The sequence below is a fragment of the Polypterus senegalus genome, chromosome 5 (assembly GCF_016835505.1).
Source record: "Polypterus senegalus isolate Bchr_013 chromosome 5, ASM1683550v1, whole genome shotgun sequence".
NCBI classification, from domain to species: Eukaryota; Metazoa; Chordata; class Cladistia; order Polypteriformes; family Polypteridae; genus Polypterus; species Polypterus senegalus.
This window is the reverse complement of record NC_053158.1, coordinates 182779068-182794060: the sequence shown is the minus strand read 5'-3', so window position 1 is coordinate 182794060 and position 14993 is coordinate 182779068. Positions and strand designations below refer to the sequence as shown.

General features: G+C 39.1%; 1 protein-coding gene across 1 annotated transcript in view; it reads right to left on the bottom strand.

The window, feature by feature from the left end:
- Positions 1-14993, bottom strand: part of vill (villin-like) — a 112164-nt gene that overhangs the window by 34545 nt on the left and 62626 nt on the right. The window contains exons 4-9 of the mRNA XM_039753701.1: positions 11091-11287; positions 10738-10846; positions 7432-7542; positions 6628-6833; positions 6133-6211; positions 1972-2070 (exon numbers count right to left, since the gene is read on the bottom strand). Of these exons, the coding sequence (XP_039609635.1) occupies positions 1972-2070; positions 6133-6211; positions 6628-6833; positions 7432-7542; positions 10738-10846; positions 11091-11287 (801 nt within the window). The remainder of the gene's footprint in view (positions 1-1971; positions 2071-6132; positions 6212-6627; positions 6834-7431; positions 7543-10737; positions 10847-11090; positions 11288-14993) is intronic.

Genomic DNA, 14993 nt, shown 5'->3' with positions numbered 1-14993 from the left:
CATTTCCACCCATGTGTATTCATCATTCATTATTTGGTTTAATTACGTACTCAGAAGGAAACTGAAGAGAAAGTGAAGAACTAAAAATTACTCCTCCAGTTTAGGCTTCAAATCACTTGGATGATAAATATAATTAGAAAAGAAAAAAAATCTATGATTTAAGAAAGATCTGATATGGTAGAGTGAAAACACTAATAAGCCATGAAATTAAATTTGAGGATTGGCTTCTAATTAAGCAACTGGGTTGGAACAAAAACCTGCAGCCACTGCGGCCCTCCAGTATCGGAGTTGGCCACCCTTGCTTTAGTTGAATAAATATTCTGATATCCAATGGTGTAGAATGGTGGTTGAAAGTGAATTTTATGTTACATAACATATTAGATATATTATATGGCTGTGCTACCCGTATAAGATGGGCCTAAATAATCAAGTGGACCTCAGCATTAACATTTGCAGAGCAACATCTATTGAAATGTACGTATTTTGTAATGAATACAGTAATAAACTTAATCGTGTTAGTCATTTATATTAATAAAATGCATGACCACAAATGTTTGTCAATGAGCCATCTGTTTGAATGACATATGTCTCTGTTATATGCCTTTTGGTATGGGATTTGTAAACGCAGTGTTAATGTTTGTGATGCGCCATCTGTTGGAATGACTGAGACATAGCAAGTGGATGGACACACAGATACACAGACACACAGACACTTGTTCTGTTATATATATACGTTGGCAAAGCAACAGTCCAATTGTTGCACAGTGTTTGAGTGGCAGGCTTGAACTTGAGGAAAGCCATAAAGGTGCTGAGAGAAGAAACTGAGAATGGGAGTTACTGGCTTTGGTTGCGGAGGAAAGACATTGGTTGGGGGTCAGCACCCCAGTGAAGGCAGCTGCAGGGGGTGGCGGTGTGACGTCCCCAGGATGCCACTGGCCCCCCTGTGAAGAGATGTACTGGTTTAGAAGGGTGAAACATTTACGAGCAGCGGTTCCAGCTGACAACCCTGCATCTGACCTAACAGCACCGGTGAAGGTGTGACAGGCTGAAGATCCGAAGCAGCATCTTACATGTACAATGAACTGAATAGGAAATGTCATTACATGGGAAATTGACATACAGTAATGGGAATGAGGAACCAAAGTTGTGAAAGATGAACAGGAGAAGAAAAGGAGGAGAGGGGAGTGTGATATAAAGGTAAGACAGAGAATTAGCTACCCCACTGACAGATCAATGTACGGTAAATAGGCAGGGAGAAGCTCCAGTGGTTTGCTATTTCATGTACAATCACATTCTCTAATCTGCTTAATCCAATTCACTGTCACTGGAGACAAGATTTGATCGGGACAGTCACAAACACAAGGTAGGAACTAAGTGTGGACGGGGTGCCAGTCCATCACATGGCCTTGAAATATACCCAGGGCCATTCACTAATTAGCCTAACATGCAAATCTTTAAAATGTTTGAGTAAAAGTAAAGTACCCACTGGACTGACCTCCTAGTCTGCTTCCATTGTCCCTCTTTATGCATTTACATCCTGTTTATACTAAGTTAGGAACACATCAAGACCACCACCAGTATCTACTCTAGAAATAATCCCATCTTCCACAGTGCCATTGCCTCTTCTGGCATGTTATACTGTATTCTGCTCTGTTCACTATGCATCTGCTTCCTCACACTCCATTTGCCTTATCCACCAAAGTGTTGATGGCATCACTAGTTCACATCTCCTATAGGCTGTACGAGTCTATAGTAGTAATTGTAATAGAACAAATGAATCAATTAAGTATTTAGCCATTGCTTCTTAACTGAACACATAACTACTTTTTGAAACTGTTTGATGCAGGGGGATATCAGCTAAAGAAGATTCAATAAACACAGCACCAAGGCCATCTTTACTTCTCCAAGAGATATGTGAGGATGATCAGGTGCTTCACTAAGAAAAGACAGAAAAACAAGCAGCACACTTACCACGGCTCTGCTAAGTGCCGCCTGCCTCTCCTGCTTCGATGCTAGCTTTCCTTTCCATACAAAAACCTTGGCACCACCTTGATCCAAAATGTAACAGTCCTGCAGAAACCAAAGAGAATAAATAAGCATCCAATTTGCTTATACTGAAAGGGAAGTAGCCCTCATACCACATACCCATTATGCTCCAAGATGGAGAATTTATCCAATGATACTTAGGTAAGATTGTGAAGCCATAGTAATTACTACTTGCTGTAACAGCATTGTGGTAGAATGGAGACTGAGTATTCTGTTCGACAGTATTGGACATCCTTTGCTTTGATGAGGGGTTTCAGGCATGCAATGACACTACTGTTTTAAATATGCAAATACTTCCCACTTAATACTTAAAAATAGTCACGTTTTGCTAATTAGCATAATGCCATCCTCCTTTTCTCTCTTTAATGTACCTTACTTGATGTATCACTCTTCTAAATAATCAATGCAAAGGTGACTATGAAGAGCACATTCTTATGACTATGTATCGTCAGACACACATCTCTACACTGATATCATGCGTCACGACTGAGCCATGGTGCCACCCCAGCTCTTCTATTTGCCAGCAGTTTCCTCCTAGCTCTACTAGCTGATGGATAACACTGGTCACGTTGCCGTTACATGACAGGATGAGTAAAGGAAATAAAAGAGCCTGACAAGAGCTCTGCACACTTCCACTGTGCATTATGATGCAATAAGGAATGCAGGACAGGCTCCCTCTTTCATCTTCCTTGATTTGACCAACACATGAGTGCAGTGGGATCGCTGATGCCCAGCAACTGATATAAATAGGAGGATCCAGAGCCTAAGTGCAGTTAAAAGGAGGGGCAGGGGCAGAGTCCAACCATCTAAACTACAATCCACTCCAGCAGTTTCAGCTTTTTTTAAGCAATTAATCTGCTAAGGTAAAATGCAATGTAAACATTTCCATTCCTTTCTTGAGACACTGAATTGTACATATTGGGTGAAGAATGGTACCGTATATACTCGCGTTTAAGTTCTCCCACGGATAAGTTGTGGATTTGATTTTACTATATAATTTCTGGTATTTTATAATGTCGGTTGTATAAGTCGAATGAGGAAAACTCACGCTATTGGTCCAAGAGATTACGATATGCTAACGCCCATCTGAGAGAGTAACCACGGAGCACACGGCCTCTTTTTTCTGTGTATTGTGCCTACGTGACCACACAGTAATACCTGAACTATTCCGAAGTGACGTTTGCACTGATTTGTGTTTTTTGTATCTCACACCCTGATACACCTTTATCATAACAGTATCCCTTATCTACGATGGAGTGTTCGATCAGAAGAAATATGAGGCTGGTTTTAAATTAAAAGTCGTTGAAGTGGCGAAACAAACTGGTGACTGCGCTGCTGCAACAAAATTCGATGTGTCTGAGAAACTGGTGTGAGATTGGAGGAGGCAAGACGATGTAAAAAAAAATTTAAGGGGCGCATTTTTAATGCCCGTATAAGTTGGAGTCTGATTTTATGATCGATTTTTCGGGTTTCAAGACCTGACTTATATGCGAGTATATATGGTATGTTACTACTTTTTCTTATTTAAGGTTAGTTGTTTCCTTGGTTAACAAATGCGCAGCGGCAGCAGGCTTCTTATTCAATCCACCAATTTTCTTTATCGGATTACAGTATGGCAAGCCAAATTACGATTTAGAGTTATCTCAAAATGAATTTCAAATGCAGTTCACTTTTTAAAATATCTGCAATATGTTTTCAGAAAACTCAAATGCATTTCAAGATATCTCAATATATATTTTCAGATATCTCAAATTAACCTTGTATCCATTTTAAAATATCCGGTATTAGGGTTAAGGACCCGCCAAGAGTCCTCTTTTCAATTCAAAAGCACAGAGTCATGAGAATGCATTTTCCCGTTTACGATGTATGCTGCTTTTTCCAGAACTGAGAAGAAAATGCATGCGTTTTGCACATTTTGAGCAGACGACTGGATAACAGACATGTGGATTATGCACCATGAGTAAAGTGATTTTTTTTCTTTTTTCCATGGAAGTTTTTCACATCGTTTCTCATTGTACAGCACGTGTTACAATTATGTTCCATTATAGCATATACTTGTTTGTTTTCGTTCTTAATGGAAACATGAGAATACATTTTTTTCTCGGCTATGACTACAGAATGCATTGGGTGAGTAACATATAAAAAATACTTTTTTTGAGTATTCCTTTAAGAAATTTTGAAATGTACTTGAGATATTTTGAGATACCTTGAAATATATATAAGATACTGTATCTTGAACTGTATCATTGATGCAGTGAAATTTTGTAAATGATATTCGGATATCTTAAAATAAGTTGTCATCTTTTTAAAGACATCTTGAAATGTATTTGAAATATGGAATAAAATTTGAAATATCTTGAAGTAAAGACCTATTTTAAGATATAATTAAATGAATTTGAGATATCTAAAAATGTATTTTAGATATTTGAAATGTGAGTCAATATGAAGATTCCTAAAATGCATTTTAAAATATCTTGGTTACACTTCCACATATCCTAAAAGAACATCCAGATCATTTTGACAAATCTGAAATGCAATTTAAGAAATCGCAAATACATTTTCAGATATCTTAAAACAGCTTGCTGTCCATTTTCAGATATCTGCAATGTGTTTTGAGACACCTCGATTGTATTTCAATGTACATTATTATAAAATTGACAGGAAGTCCCATCGAATGCATTGTCATTTTCAGTGGCAGGCCTACATTTTTGGGGCCCTGAAGCTTGAACTCTTATGTAGGCCCCTTTGCCCCCGTATGTTTAGAACATATTAGAATGAAACATCCATCCATCTATTATCCAACGTGCTATATCCTAACTACAGGGTCACGAGGGTCTACTGGAGTCAATCCCAGGGCGCAAGGCAGGAAACAAACCCCGGGCATGGCGCCAGCCTACTGCAGAGAATGAAACATCCTTAATGAATTAATTTTCATTTACGACAAGCCTACATGATGCTTTAATAAACTTTTTATGTTAATTAATATGTTATTTATATATTATTATTTTTAAAAAACCCATTCACATACAGTACACACACAAAATGTATAAGCAATATGGACTAAAGTCGTTCCCGGGGCCCCTCCAGGATTAGTGGCCCTGAAGTTTAAGCTTCATTAGTTTCATAGCAGATCCTCCTGTGGTCAGTTTTATAGTAAGTTATTTTGAGATATCTTGAATTACATTTCAGATATCTCAGACTGGGTACACACTTACTTTAAGATATCTCAAAATCCACAGGAACTTACAGTATTTCAAAATATCTTGAATTGCATTTGAGCTATCTCCATATGAGCAGTGTGTCATTTCAACATGTTTTGAAATATATTTGAAAATGTATTTAAGATATATTGAAATTGACATATTTTCAGATGTTATTGATTTTAATTCATTTTAAGATATCATAAATGCATTTCCAGATATCTTAAAATGCATTATGAGAGATCACTAAATGTTCACTTAGCTCGACATATTACAAGGCCAAGGGGAGCTGAAGTCTAAGTCCATCCTATCTTGCTGCCCAGCTTCCAGGCTTGCTACCTGCGCAGGTTATAACCCACTGCTGTCTTGTGCCAGACTAAACATGAACAGAAAATGGAGGGATCAGTGAGTATTATGTGGGAAACTAATGGTGAATGGGATTTTTTTTTATTAAATGTGTTTGTTACATCAAAATACTGTTATGCATCATGAAGGTAATAACTCCAGATAAGGAGATGTATACACATTATGGCCTACACCTTTATACATTGTCACACACGTGCGCTTAGGAGACAGTTGGTAAGCTCAAAGGTGAGTGAAACATTGCAAGATGAAGGGTTGATATACGGTAACGGTGCCTCTTTCTCTCTTTCTTCCCATCAGGAAAAAAAGAAGAAAAATAAACATACACGGACGGACTCTCGCCTAAAATGTCACATCCGTCCAACTCAGATGACGTATCTACCGGCCCCTTCAAATGACTTCAATTTCAGCTCTTCCTGATGACATCGCTACCCATACCACATCACTTCCGGTCCATACTTGATGACATTGCTTACATCAGTGGCCTGATTTTCCTGACTTGTGCATGAACTGGTTGCCTTACCTCAGATTTCAGCAGGTCTTGTGTCAGTGGCTGTGTTGCAATCTCCTGAACCATCAAGTTGCCACTTGCATCGGAAACACTGTGAAGACAAAACAAAAACTGTAAGGATCTGCTTTACCCAGATGAACAACATGAATGTTATAAAGAGGAGTGTGGTCCTGACTAGCCATTGAGCTGAAGAAACGTGAATGCTCAGGTATGCTGTAATTATTGATAGGAGACTGTCTGCTAAGTAATATAACGCACATCACACAATCATACACAGTACCCACTGTGGGTTCAATAAAAGCAAGAAACATTGGCTCACACACAATGGGAGCTGTGTTTTCACTGTTCATATACAGAACACACCCATCTTACATATTTCAGTAGTGAGCACACAAAGGAATTGGATCATTGACAAAACTATTTAGGGGTTTAGGCTATCCTGGCACAATGAAAGAGCTTATTATGAAACACATGTAATCTTGCTGCCTATCCAGAGAATTAACCTACTGATAGAGCCGAATATTTGCCATTTGGTACAGGTCGGGTTTGTCATCCGGGATGCTGTCCTTCAATTTGCCCTGCCGTTGCCCCAGCACAGCCGTCATAATCTTCAGCAATTCTTGGGAGGCGGCCTCATTTTCACCATCAATGATGCCAATTTGTGATCGGCCACCCCGCTCTCTGTCACGGATATCTTGTGCCAGCATCATACCCTACAACACACCGACAGAAAATTATTATACCACTGCAAAAATCATGCGTAAGAAACAATATTTGTTTTTTCAACAGGAATCTTCTTTTTAACAATTTTTACTTTCATATTCACCCACTATTCTTGGTTTAGATGTAGTATTCATAGTCACGTTAACATTTATTGAAATCACTTGATCTATACATTGAACAATTTGCACAACTTCCCCAACTTTGCCTCAGTTCTACAAGTCACTGCTGTAGTACAATTAGTAATGGGGACTGGCGATACACCAGTTCAAGTTATCAAGGCAATAGCCTAGAACAGCTGGAGTGAAAGGGGACTCAGTATTTTATTGATGACTCATAACAGGAAGTGAAGAGATTGTGCCAGTCTTTAAAACATGGGCATAGTTGTGTGTTTATAGCACTCCAGATGGGTGACTGTTATCCCAGTTTACATTTCTTGTAAGTATCAACTAATGATGGAGATCAATTGACTTCCTCTCATACCTTGACACTAGAGTCAATCTCCCTCTAGAAACCCAAAAAGCAAGGAATGCCAGCCTGGGCTACACATTAGCTGTACCAATCTCGTTCCTGGAAAACAAAATGACCAACCTTCAAGCGCTCCTGTTTGTTGCTTTCGGGTCCATTCCACTGAACAATCACCTTGCCCATGTCCAGGAGGAAAACATCTCCGCTGTTGAAGCTATTCCAAGAAACCTCCACCTGCGAAGCCGAAACATCAGGTCATTCAGTCCAGTCCAATATAGCGCCCTTCATTGAGTAAATCTCAGGGAGCTTACACAGATTTACAAATATAATATGGCCACAGCAAAACACTGCGTTATTTAATTTTTTCCCCAGAGCTTTTATAAAAATTTCCATGTGCAGAATAGGTTTTTGAAGCCCGAAGGAATCTATTTCTAACATTTGTTTTTTGCTTTAAATTCACTTTTACAATATTAAAAAAATAATTTGCATTTCCAACAATGTGAGTTTATATTTCTACTAGCCGTCCCCTGCGTCGCTGCACGTGTATTAGTGAAACAGGACAAACTTTAAAAACCAATAAACAAACAGGTATCGCTAGCTAAGAGGAGGCAAGGTATACACTCCAAACCACAAAGTTAGAGTGACTCAAACAGAGGGTTGAGCATGAGTGAGGAGGGCCCAGCCTGGCTCTCCACTCCTGACGTCATGCTTCCTCCTCCCCTCGGCCCGCAGCCTCTTTCTCAGATTAGCACGAATATATCGCTCCTGCAAGTGAACTATGATTCATAGCGCAATGAGAAAAGTCACAAAATCAACCAGAAGGTTCAACCAAATTATAGAAAAAAAACAATTTAAATCCGCTAAGTAGTTCTCTCATTCGCTAGCTAAGAGGAGGTAAGGTACACCCCGAGGCTGAAGCATGAGTGAGGAAGAACTCTGTCTGCTGCGTCTCTCTTGGATTCGCACAAATAAATCGGTACTGCAAGCAAACTATGATACTTAGCGCAATGACAGAAGTCGCAAAATCAACAGGAATGTTCAAGCAAATTATAGAAAAAAATCTGATTTAAATCCGTTAAGTAGTTCTCTCATTCACTAGCTAAGCGTAGGTAAGGTACTCCCCAAGGCTGGAGCGTGAGTGAGAAAGAAACTCGGTCCACTGCGTCTCTCTTGGATTCGTACAATTAAATTGGTACCGCAAGTGAACTATGATACTTAGCGCGATGAGAAAAGTCGCAAAATCAACTGGAATGTTCCAACAAATTATAGAAAAAAAAACGATCTAACTCCGTTAAGTAGTTCCCTTGTGAAAAGTGGACATACATACAGACAGACAGACAGATGCTGGATTTGACATATATCGAGCTGGGTCGGGGGGGTGGTTATTGGTTGTAACTTTTTATTTATTCTGAATATGTTCGTCTTAAGTTTGCATATATATTATATATATTCGACTTTCGTGGCTTCACTCCATCGCGGATTTTAAATGTAAGCATATCTAAATATATATCAAGGATTTTTTAAATGAGTTTTTTTTTTAATGAGTTTTCATTTTGCAATTGCTAAATTGCCAATAAAACAAGTTTTAATGGCAGTTTAGGAGAACAGGGTGTGAACTGAAAATGACTTGTTACAGCCATCATTATTTTTAAACTTGGCCTGGCTTTTTAACTCCGCTTCATCTGCTGATTTTTAATTTCCATCACTATATCAATTGAAGTTCAATTTAAATACAGTCATATGAAAAGGTTTGGGAACTTTTTTCTCAGCCTGCATAATAATTGACTCTACTTTCAACAAAAAAGATAACAGTGGTATATCTTTCACTTCCTAGGAACATCTGAGTACTCGGTGTTTTCCGAACAAAGATTGTTAGTGAAGCAGTATTTAGTTGTATGAAATGAAATCAAATGTGAAAAACTGGCTGTGCAGAAATGTGGGTCCCCTTGTAATTTTGCTGATTTGAATGCCTGTCACTGCTCAATGTTGATCACTTGCAACACCAAATTGGTTGGATTTGCTCGTTAAGCCTTGAACTTCATAGACAGGTGTGTCCAATTATAAGAAAAGGTATTTAAGGTGGTCAATTGCAAGTTGTGCTTCCCTTTGAGTCTCCTCTGAAGAGTGACAGACAGCATGGGATCCTCAAGGCAACTCTCTGCACTCACGCCACAAACAGAGTCACTTGCTGTATGCAAATGCTCATTTAGACAAGCCAGATTCATTTTGGAACAAAGTGCTTTGGACTGATGAGACAAAAATTGAGCTATTTGGTCAGAACAAAAAGTGCTTTGCATGGCGGAAGAAGAACACCGCATTCCAAGAAAAACACTTGCTACCTACTGTCAAATTTGGTGGAGGTTCCATCATGCTGTGGGACTGTGTGGTTAGTTCAGAGACTGGGGCCCTTGTTAAAGTCGAGTGTCGGATGAATTAAATCCAATATCAACAAATTCTTCAGGATAATGTTCAAGCATCAGTCACAAAGTTGAAGTTATGCAGGGGTTGGATATTCCAACAAGACAGTGACCCAAAATACAGTTCGAAATCTACAAAGGCATTCATGCAGAGGGAGAAGTACAATTTTCTAAATGGCCGTCACAGTCCCCAGACTTGAATATCATCGAAAATCTATGGGCTGATTTGAAGCAGGCTGTCCATGCTCGGCAGCCATCAAATTTAACTGGAGAGATTATGTATGGAAGAATGGTCAAAAATACCTCCATCCAGAATCCAGACACTCATCAAATGCTATAGGAGGCGACTAGAGGCTGTTATATTTGCAAAAGGAGGCTCAACTAAGTATTGATGTAATATCTCTGTTGGGGTGCCCAGATTTATGCACCTGTCTAATTTTGTTATGATGCATATTGCATATTTTCAGTTAATCCAATAAAGTTAATGTCACTGCTGAAATACTACTGTTTCCATAAGGCATGTCACATATTAAAAGGAAGTTGCTACTTTGAAAGCTCAGCTAATGATAAACAAAAATCCAAAGAATTAAGAGGGGTTCCCAAACTTTTTCATATGACTGTAATTGAGAACTTATCAAGATGCTTGACATGATTTAATAGCTGCATGTCTCCGCTTGATATTGTGTCACAAATGGTGTTGAGTCCCTATGATACTCATCCATCCATCCATCCATCCATCCATCCATTTTCTGAACCGATTTACCCAACTCAAGAAAGTCTGAGCCTCTACCAGCATCATCAGGCAAGGCCCCAATCTAATGCTACAGTGCCAGTTCAGAGTCTCTAATCAACAAATCATGTCTTTGAAATGTTAGAAAAAACACTGAATACCTGGAGAAAACTCCCACAGAGACAGTAACCCTGTCAGCATATTAAACCAGTGTTCTGGTAATGGGAATCAGTAGTGCTAACTATGGTGTCACCATGTAGTCCTACTACTTAATTCACTTACCTCTTTTGCCGTGCAGTTTTTCCGCCCTTTAACGTGTAGCAATCGCTTGATGTTATACACATTTGTCTCCACATGCTTGAAGCCTGAAGCTAATCCACCCTTTTTGTAGCTGTTTAACAAACCAAGAATAAAGAAACAATTAGAAATAAGCCAGAATGAGGAGTGACTTTTCTTGGGTTTTGTACAATGGATATTATGTGTCAGACACAATGGAAAGAAATTAAATGCCATATGTGATCTGGACTCACAGAATATTCTGTGTGTCACACAGCCTGCATTCGCAATATCTGATGTGTTTAATGTCTTCAAAAGCATACCAAAGGAGAGAGGGTCCAGCAGAAAACTTTACTCACATGATTCCATTCTTGAAATAGCTCTTGAAGGTAGCCGACTCATAGCCCTGCACCTCTCTGTACTGGACAGGGCTGCCGCCAAGAAAGTCGTCCAGCTGTGTGACTAAGATGGCTGCGGCCCCCTGTTCATCTTGAGATGACTCACTCCCAATCCAATAGTGGATATCGAAAGCCAACTTGCTGGAGACTTGTTTTCCCTGCATATAAAGAATAGGAGTGTTTGCAAAGTGAATCTGATTCAGATTGATAAAGATGCGGACATTCTTTTGAAATAACTCTACTGAAAGCAATGGTAGGCTGAAACATGCTACTGCATGACACTATTTTTATTATCTTTTGAACGTAATTTGTCTGGAAAATATGGAGGGTTAATTTGGCAATTCTAGCCAAAGAAATCACGTTTCACTTTTCTAATAATTCTATAATAGAAGAATGTCAAATGGCGTACCTTTATGCATACAGTCCCTGCTTTATTATGTTAGTGACAAACACTTAAGCTGCCTGGCTGAATGTAAATAATTGTTCTGGAATGACAACTTTGACGTCAATTCTGGAACAACAAGAAGCTAAGAAATTAGTAGTAGTAGCACAGACCGCAGAACCACGGGGCCACTTGGGTTGTTTTCATCATATAGTTGTGTGCCAGCCATTGTTACGAAATTGAGGCAACAGGGAAACTTAAAATTTTGCTTTACAAAAAGAATCAGTAAACTATACCGTTTCTTGACCAGTCAATTTCAGGCAATTGATCCAGGAAGAAAGGTATTTAATACTATTGGGCTTTGCCCCCTGCTCGCTTCGCTTGCCAACCCCTTTCACCCTCTGCCAGCGGCTGCTTCTCCGAAACCCCTCTTAGACGGTGATACAATAGGAAACAAATACATTTTTTTTAAAGAGTGATGCAAAGGTAAACAAATACATTTTTTTTAACTCCTCTTTGCTCGAGCAGCCGCTGGAGTGCAGCTGGTGCCCTCATGCGTGATCTGCAATTCGCTCGCCTACCCCTCCCCCTCCTCAGCCAGCGGTAGGCGCCGTTGTGAAGATGGGGGCTTAGCGCACCTCAAAGAGATGCGGCCACTCCTCCGAAACCCCTCTTAAACGGTGTTACATTGGGGAAACAAGTAACAGGTGTTTTTTTCACCTCCACTTTGCTCGAGAAGCTGTTGGCTTGCGGCTGCTGCTGCTGCTGCGTGCCGCATGATCTGCATTTCGTGCGGATCTTCTTACATTTAAAAACCTGTACATCACCTGAATATTCAATCTCTTTTCACTGAGCCATTATTTCCCAGAGTAATATTTTCAGTTTGTTTGCGCTAATGTGATCTTTACTCTAATGTTTTGAGACTTTCAAATTTTCCTACTTCTATTTTCGCACGGGACTTGCGTCTGAGAGTTGTAAGTATGATGTGACTTGTCCATCTCGCGGGAAGTGAAAATGTCTCTGTCTCTCTTCTAAAGATCACATCTCGTCCCTGGGAAAAAGCCTGGTCTCGTCGCAAGTTTTTTTTTATAATGGAGAGATATATACCCCACTCTTTAACACCCCCCATGTATTCATCTCATCTGCAACCTTGTGACAATGCCAACACAGGGACTACAATTCCCATCAGGCAGAAGGGGTGTGCTGTGCTGGACAATTTGATCAACGTCCACAAAGTTTGAATAGAAGTGTTGGCAAAAGCGAAATGCCATCAATGATAGGGGCTGTTGTTTTTTTTTTTCTATTCTCAAGCACTTTGGGATAACAGTTTCATTCTGCGGGATTACAGCTTTTGCCTTACTGTTTGTCTCATCATGTATTTTATTTAGCCATGTTGCTTTTACAAAAGACTTTCCCTCAGTGTAATTTAATCTGGCCCATTTTCTGAGAAATGAATGGGTACAAAAGGAGTTTATGAACTGTTGCCAAATCCTAAGGGAGCAATTCTCCTTTTTTTTTCTTTTTCACAGTCCCCCACTTTAAAAACTCTCAAGTCTAAGTAACTGCTTTTAGTGAGTATCGCTATTGCAGAATCACATGCGACGTATAATGTATTTGAACAAAAACTTATCTCCTCTACATCTTGCTACCTATTGTGATGATCTCTAAAGTGAGATTTGGGCCACTCAAACGTGCTGACATCATGAACTTGATCAGGTGTGCTCTTCATTTTACTGTGTACACCACACGTGACAATAAATCTGAAATGATCTGATTAGACTGCATTGTTTTTATTAATACACAGTCTTACATTTTTTAAAAAGCCAAGACTGTTCATCATCAAATTCAAAATACCAATCAACAAAGACTGTAAAATGCTTTTTGAAGTAGGAAAAATAAAAATACAAAAAACACAAATCAAGCGATGGAGCTAAGCCACGTTGGAACAGAATGAACTGTAATTTTTCTACAAATGATAGAACTGCTGCTTTTCAGAATGTGATAGAAAGAGAACATCAACATCACTTTTGAATGAGTAAAAGTTATCAGTAACTTGTATTATTTTTTGTTCAAACCAACTTAATAATGAGGCAGTACTTATTTAATAATAATAATAACAATTCTTTGCATTTATATAGCACTTTTCTCACTACTCAAAGCGCTCAGCAATTGCAGGTTAAGGGCCTTGCTCAAGAGTAGAGTCCCTTTTGGCATTTTTACGGGATTCGAACCGGCAACCTTCCAATTGCCAGTGCGGATCCCGAGCCTCAGAGCCAATTGGGGTTTTGATGCCAATTCAGAGAGATTTATAGCAGTTTTTCGCTTGGAATGAATGAACTTTAAATCACCTTTATAACATTACCAGATACGGGTATTGGTGATGTCCGTTAACACAGCATTTGTTTCCACACCATCCACCGCACCCCACCTTTGACAGATGCTTTCTGCAGTCCACGAGTAGTAGTAGTAGTAAAGGGAATGTCGTGCCTGCACTTGTAAACTAAAGGTGTAGGATGAGCAGCAGTGGGGAGCTGAATACCTTGTGTTGGTCATAATAACTCCTGACACATGGCAGAGGGCAGCATGGAAATGGAAGGGGTTGCATACAATTACTCTTACAAATCTTAAGGAAGAAGATACAAAATTGTAAAACATTTTAAAAAGCAGCCAGTGTGTATAAGCTATAACAAATATTCATGCAGAAGTCAGGTAGAGTGGTGGCTCTGAGGTGAAGGATCTGTGTTGGTATCTGGAAGGTTACTGGTTCAGGTAACCCGTTACTGCCAGACGGAATCCTACTCCATTGGGCCCTTGAGCAAAGCCCTTAACCTGAAAATTGTTGAAGGGTCACTGTACAGTGGCTGACCCTGAACTTTTAAACACCAAGATTATGCAAAAAGACAAGTAACCCTTGGGGATTAATGAAGTACTGTATATCAAATCAAAATATGGACTACCTGCAGCCTACAGTGTCAAACAGTGCACACTATTGTAACGCTCTTTTTAGTCAATTAGGAATAACTCTCCAGCAGCCAAAGATGTTTTAAAATAATTTGTCCTTTCATACTCTTGTGAGTTTTGTAAAGATGATATTAAAAGTCATCTCTGTGGCTGGCTCTGTAACAAATAAAGATGAATTAAAAAAATGAAAATAAAACGGTACAAACCATGTCGCCATTTTGAAATGAAGGACAGTTTTCTTCGACATTGTGATGTAATATACTTACTGTATATAGGGATTTCATAGTAAACATAAGTTATTAGTTTAAATGAAAACATCACTAATTTTGATGCATTTACAATTAACACTAACAATATATAGAAAAACAGTAGAACAACAGTCAGGATGCAACATATTATTATTTTATTATTGGCTGCTAGGAAGAGATTAGTGCCTGTGATCTGCTGCGGTGACAGTAGCCATTCCTGTCTAATATGTCGCTACATCTCTAAAATGTTGCAAGAGACCAACCACAAGTCAA